The sequence below is a fragment of the Nicotiana tomentosiformis genome, chromosome 7 (genome assembly GCF_000390325.3).
Source record: "Nicotiana tomentosiformis chromosome 7, ASM39032v3, whole genome shotgun sequence".
Classification (NCBI taxonomy): domain Eukaryota; kingdom Viridiplantae; phylum Streptophyta; class Magnoliopsida; order Solanales; family Solanaceae; genus Nicotiana; species Nicotiana tomentosiformis.
The window spans coordinates 30406537-30413542 of NC_090818.1; the positions used below are offsets into that span (position 1 = coordinate 30406537).

Sequence of the window (7006 nt, forward strand, 5' to 3'; positions counted from 1 at the left end):
ATATTTTTAAAGTTATGGGTTCATATCTACTATTTTTGTAATTTTAATGAATTTTTACATACAAAGTTTTACTCGACATCGAAAGTTATGGGTTCAGTTGAATCCATATATACTATACTACATCCGCCTCTGCCAATGTGTCTTTCCAAGTCAACACTGTTTTCTTTTAACTTCTTTAAGTCGGTAAATATATTTACCCAGTAAAATATACATAACCCTTTCTTTTTTTTTAATTAAACCCAAATACACATAAAACCTTTGACTTTTATCCCTTTCCCACGACCCACTTCTGTACTCTTTATTATTTAGATTAGTGGGTAAACATATTTGCTACCCACAAAATAATTTTTTTCGCATACCTATACTTAAACTTTTCGGTCAGAGTTAGAGAATGTACCGATAAATTTATCTTTTGGGTTACAAATCATAAAAGCAGTGACTTTAAAATTATAAATATTAATTTAGTAGAGAAAATGTAAGTTCAATCACTGTTTGAGAAATCAACTCTTGAATATATTAAGGCCAGAGGATTGCTAGTTCTATTTGGCAGTGGACACTTATTGACTTGTGAGATTTGCTAGTTATACTTGGCAGGGACACTTATGACTTATGACGTAAGGGTTGCGTCATATAAAGAGAGACATATTTTCACATGAAGTAAAAAATTGTGAAAGTGTAAGAATCTAAATGAATTAAATGGATAATAAAATTTTGAAATTCAGTCCTTTTTTTAAGAGAATCGAATGTTGCTGAAAGAGCATAGAATGTAAACTATGAATGTTAACGATGAAATAAGCTGGAAAAAAGGCTGTGTTTATTTAAGAGCTGTAACACTTATTTTACTGAATATTTAAAGGAAAATTCAACAAAATACCAAAAAGGAATTAAATTTGAAATCACTACCACAACTAAAATAAGATAAAAGTGACAACTAAAGATGTGATATCAGAACTCATTTTTTTTTTTTTAGCCAAAATTAGAGTTAATACTCTAAAATCCCCCTAAACTATCAAGTTTTTGTCAGTTGCCTACTTAAACTATTCGGTGCCCCCCCCCCCCCCTCGGAACTATATTACCCTATATATTAAAACCCCAAGTTGGACTTTTAAAGGTACGTCTGTATAACTATATTAACTTATGGTTTGTACAAAAAATTTTATATAGTTTACTCGATTTATTACTCTCGAATGATTGATTAATTCTAAGAGTTTTGGCCAAAATAATATCTAATGTACTGTGTTAATTTTATGTTTAATTGTGATTGTGCTTTATGCTAGACTCTAATTGATAAGTCCTTATTTATATTCACTTTGTAGCACAGTTAAAATATAAATAAATGCATATAGTATTGTATTTCTTAAAAGTCATCTTGTATTACATAAAAAAGATTACACAAAATAAAATTGAGCAAATAAAAAATCAATTGCCCAGCAATTACATTATCTAATTCCAGATTACATAAAGAAGGTTCAAGAGATTCAAATTTATTCTTTACAAGATGTTGAGTTTAATAAAAAGATTTAAATTGGTATTCTTTCAACAATATGTATAAGACAGGAAAGAAGACTAAAACAAGAAAGAGAATAAATAATTTCAGAGGAAACAAGAGATGGAGAAATTTTTCGAAAAAAAACCCATATAGAGAATTGAAGAAAAAAGGTTAAAGAACGAAGAAAAAAGGTTAAAGAATGAAGAAAAAGGTGAAAAATAAAGAAGAGTGGTGAAAAATGAGGAAGAAAGATGAATATAACTGAAATAAGGAGAATATTTATTACAAAAAATAAATTTGAAAGAGGGTTAGGCTAATTAGACATTATTATCTGTTAGGTGGGCCATTTTGATGGCTTTTTTCAGCTACAACGTGCTCCCAAGCGAGTATCTATACATGTTATGCCAGGTGAGCGACGCGAGAGTTTTAATATGAGTGGCAATATAGTTCAGAAAAATTTTGGAGACATCGAATAGTTTAAGTAGGAAAGTAACAAAAATATAATAGTTTAAAGAGGTTTTTAGGGTATTAACTCCAAAAATTATAAACATACCATTGAGGCAAAAATTATAATCTCCACTTTAAAACGGAAACGGTGAGAAATTGACGAGACAAGATAGGCCACATGGAAATCACTACAGTGGTTACTGGTTACAGCAATGAAATGAATATGCCTAAAGAAAGGGTTACTGAAATAAGTCATCTTTATCATTTCTTAATTATGTTTAAGGGGGAAAAAAAGTAAAGAAAGGAAAAATATCCAGTCCGAAGCAGCCCAAAAGAATCTAAGTGCCGATATTTTTGGAATAAGATCTTTTCCACAAAAAAAGTACACTAAAAAAAATCTGCCTATATCGTCATCACCATATCCAAAAATCTTGCATCTTAAAATCCCACGTCTGCGAAGAATATCAGTATCTATTCTATATTCACACAGAAACTCGGGTACCTCTGTATTCAGTGTGTTTGAAGAAGCAGAGAAAAATGGAGAGTCAAGTTGTGAGACGAAGAATGAACATGATTTCTTCTCATTTGGCTTCCCATGATGATATTTCCACTCATCTGTTTCCTATGGTACTGTCTTTCTTCTATATATCACTATGTTTCGTTTAGAAAATTATTTCCTCTATTTTCTCTTCTCAGTTCTCACCCATCTATGCATATACTGTTCTTTCTCTATAGAGATGTGTTATTTGCTAATGCAATATTTGGCTTTTCACTTGTTTGAATATCAGAGCTGTAGCAGTAGTTTGAATTCTGCGGTTCCGAGGTATGATAACAGAATGAATTATGCACGACAAAGTTCCAGTTCTCAAGCTTGTTTCATGAGGCTCAACTCAAGTGAACAGGTCTGTGAATAAAAACAGAAATATTATTCCTTAGTTTCAAAGAGATTGTGCTCTCTGATAATTGACCTTTTCTTTCTTATTGTTTTGCCTAGGGGCTGGGAAGTTGTAGTACTGAATCTGCCTTGCCTTTAAAGCCTAATAGTTGTGCAAAAAAGAGTTCTATTGCTTCTGAAGGACCAATGTATTCTAGACCTACTAATAAAGAATTCCAGTATGTTGCACAAGGTCGCAAATACAATCAAACTGCAACAGAAGCTCCGAAATTTGCTAGGCCAAGTACAGGAATTAATGAAAAGTCGCGCCCCCAATTGAAAGAAAGAAGAAATGGACTTCAATCCAATGGTAAACAAAGATGTAGCTTTGCTTTGATTGGCGTTTTTTGCTGGAATTAATAATGTATTGCAGTAATGCTTTTTGTTCTAGAAATTGAGGGTACAGCCTCTTCAGAATGTTTAAAAATTCACTTTTTGTTTTGCTAATACAGGAAGTAAATGGTCTCCTAGGATGGATGTTGCAGAATCTGGATCCATGTACATCGTATCGATAGAACTTCCCGGTGTCAATATAAATGATATAAAGGTAGAAATCAGTGAAAAAAGGTAAATAACTTGCAATTATCCATTAGTCTTTTGTTCCACGGTCATCCCTTAATTATAAGGGATGATCATGTTGCATAAAGTTCATCTTAAAAGAGCATCTTCTGCAATGAGGCAGTGACGAATTCAGAATTCGTATTGGTCTAATAAACGAGTGTTATGTCCTCGACAGCTTAATAGTTTCTGGAAATCGTTCAACACAATGGTCGAAAGTGGCAACAAAGTCGAATGACTCTGTATCGTCTTATCACAAAAGGGAGATTGTACAGGGACCTTATCGGGTTTTCTGGCCTCTTCCAAATAATGCCAACAAGGATAGCGCCTCAGCTGAGTTTGTGTAAGTTGTCAAAACTTGTTATCATTTACCTGTTATTTCTACATGCTTAATGTTTTGAGTTAAGAAAAGAGGTTGTTGGAATGTTTCATTACATAAATATTTGTATTAAAATTCTGGAATTCATGAGTGTTTTACGATGCAGGGACGGACTTTTACAGATTACTATCCCAAAACTTTGATAAACAGGGGAACCAATCAAGCCGCATATCTAGGTGTAAAATATAAATGAGAGAATTACAGGATAAGCAACAGAATTTATTGTACAACTGAACCATGTATAAGTACTTGCATGCAATCTACTGGAAACTAGTGTAAAATTCCATGGATTATGAGCTGTACTTGTAATGCTACACTAGTAACCATATCAGTATATGCATAATCCTTCATGTGGTTGATGCTTTTGGAATTTGGATGGTTTAGTTAGTACCGAAATAATTTAAGAGTTTTAAGTTATATACTTCAATTTTTTTTCAGAAGCGCGACTCAACAAATTTGGTGGCCTAAAGTTAAATTTCAATAATAGACCTTAGTTTTAAATATACATAAAAATTAAGCACTATTCCAAAAAAAATTCCTCTTTTTTATAATTTTTTTAGGAGTTTTTATACCATAGTATTTAATATTTTTTAAGAAAATAATAATATACACATATACTATTATTAGGAAATGGGGCCCCTAAAAAGTTTGGGCGGCCCTGTCTGGAACCAAGTTAAAGCTCACACAACAAAGCAAATCTTTCAATCTCTCTTACTATATTATTTGAAGTCAGTCTACTCTTAATACAAACCAAATGCAAATGTCCTACTATAAAAGAAGATAACTTCGACATAACCTCAAACCATTGTTTCTAACTAGTAACCAAAAGACAGTAGTACCCCACATGAATGCTTCAAAGCTACTGTTGAGTGCAACAACAGCACTTGCACTTTAGCCCTCAACTCCGAAAATGTGTTGAAACAACCTCCAATACCAAGCTCCCAAAATCTCCTCCCAAAAGCTGAGATAATCCAACTGAAAGGAGCAGTTGGAGCAGAGAGCATTGCTTTCGATCCAAAGGAGCAGCTGCCGATGGCCGCATTCTTAAACATGGCAATTTGTGTATTGGTTCTGTTACGATTCCCTTGTTGGGATTTAATGGATTAGATTAAATTAAGAACCGCTATTCTATACATTGTTGTATTAAGTTACTATTTATAATCCAACTAATAGTTAAACTTATACTAGAGTTAATAGGGGTGGGCGTTCGGTCGGTTCGGTTTTAAGACATTCGTTTCGGTTATTTGGTTTTCGGTTTTGTAAAAGTAGTAACCGAAACCGAACTGAAATAAGTTCGGTTCAGTTCGGTTTAAGAAATTCGGTTCGGTTTTCGGTTTGAACATTATCATATTGGGCTCTCTCTATGTAATAATTGGATTGACGAATTTGTTGGTTTTCTTTCAAAATTTCGGTAAATTAGACTGAAACCAACCGAAAATTTGTTGGTTTGCTAATAATTCGATTTTTCGGTTAACCGAACCAAATAAACTAATAACCGAAAACCGAACAAAAAAACTGAAATTTTAAAATTTTAAAATGAAACCGACCGAAAAAACCGAATAACCGAAACCGAAATCGAAATAAAAATATTTTTGATTCGGTCGGTTTTTTCGGTTCGGACCGAAATATGCCCACCCCTACTAGAGTATATAAATAGTTAAACTGTCACAGAGAATGAGTCGTTACTATTTATATACTCTAGTATAAGTTTTAAATAATGAATTAATCAGAATATATCAACTACCTATAGTCCAGAGACCGCCTTACTAGTAACTTAAGTTCACTCTGTTGTTACTTGGATAAAGTTTTCCTTCTTTCCCATTAGGTGGTTTAGTAAAGAATGGCGTTCTAATAGCTGGGAAGGTACCTTTAGTTGTTTATCCAATATTTGGGAACAGTGAGATCTCCAACAAAATCGGCTGTCTAATGGTTTTTTCTTATTTTGTACTCCATCCGTTTCAATTAAGATGAGATAGTTTGATTCGTCACGCAGTTTAAAAAATAAAAAAAAAGGTTTTTGAAACTTGTGATTTTAAAAGTCTAAGGGCTAAAAACTTTATGGGGCCATGACTTTTGTTTGGTTATAAAAGCTTCTCATTAAGGGTAAAATGAGTAAAATGAAGAGTTTAAAATTGAATTATTTTCAAATTTAAAAATATGTTATTTATTTTGGAACAGACTAAAAAAAAAAAATTATCTAATTTAAAATGGAGGGAGTAACTTATTTTATAACTTCTTTTTTTTTGTATAAAAATTAGGAGGAAATTACAAGTTAGAGAATCGAGTCATAACCAATAAGTTAAAACTTAAAAGTTGAGGTAGCGAATCAACTTAGCTACTAAAACTTATTGGACAGTGGGAGATTGACATGAATGGCCTCGTAAGGGGCTAGTCTTAGCCGAATGTCTCCGACATTGGCGATATTTAAAAAATAGTCTCGGACCCGCATATAATGATTGCTTCTCTACTCGTTTGACAAAGTTTGTCCTATATGTACTCTACCTATTTGTTAATCTGTTCTCAAGGTCTACCCCGTTGGACTAATTTTGGTCTTTAGGAATTTCTCTGCAAGATTAGTAGAGTTTATACTATATCTACTCTATATATCTATTAAATTGTTCATCAAAGTCTACCCCAGTCGGCATGATTTTGCTTTTCAGGGATTTATCTGCCGGATTGGTAGAGTTTACGCTATATTTACTCATATTTATTTAGTTGTTCAACGAAATCTACCCGATGGGCATAATTTTTTGTTCATTATTTCTAAGGTTGTCTAATGGTACGGTATTATCGGTACTTGTACCATACCGTATCGGTACCGGTACCGATAGTTGGGTAGGGGTAAGGGATTTGGAGTGGAGGGTAAGGGTAATGATAGGGTACCCGATTGAGTACCCCTAGTATCAGTACCGGAAGTACCCATAGGTATTGTACTGGTACCGAACCCGTACTGGTACCCAACGGTATTATTTTATTTTTATTTTTTAAAAATATAGACCATTTTGTACCGTTAGCCAACGACGTTTTTTGCCTCCCTAGCCCCCCAACATCCCCCCTACCCCCTAAGTTTGTCCAAATACACTTTAGCCCTATTTTAAAACTAAGAATACCCCATTTCATTCTTTCAATTTTCATTCAAAAACTCTCGTATCTCTCTAATTCTTTATCTCTCTCTATCTCTAATTGCAATTAACGTTTA

The 7006-nt window shown here is 33.1% G+C and overlaps 1 protein-coding gene across 1 annotated transcript; it reads left to right on the top strand.

The window, feature by feature from the left end:
- Positions 1-2368: 2368 nt before the first annotated feature.
- LOC104105372 (uncharacterized) lies at positions 2369-4177 on the top strand. Its single transcript, XM_009613654.4, has 6 exons — positions 2369-2563; positions 2725-2838; positions 2931-3180; positions 3323-3437; positions 3607-3771; positions 3914-4177. The coding sequence occupies exons 1-6, from the start codon at positions 2474-2476 to the stop codon at positions 3948-3950; spliced, it is 771 nt and encodes a 256-aa protein (XP_009611949.1). The 5' UTR covers positions 2369-2473; the 3' UTR covers positions 3951-4177.
- Positions 4178-7006: the final 2829 nt, after the last annotated feature.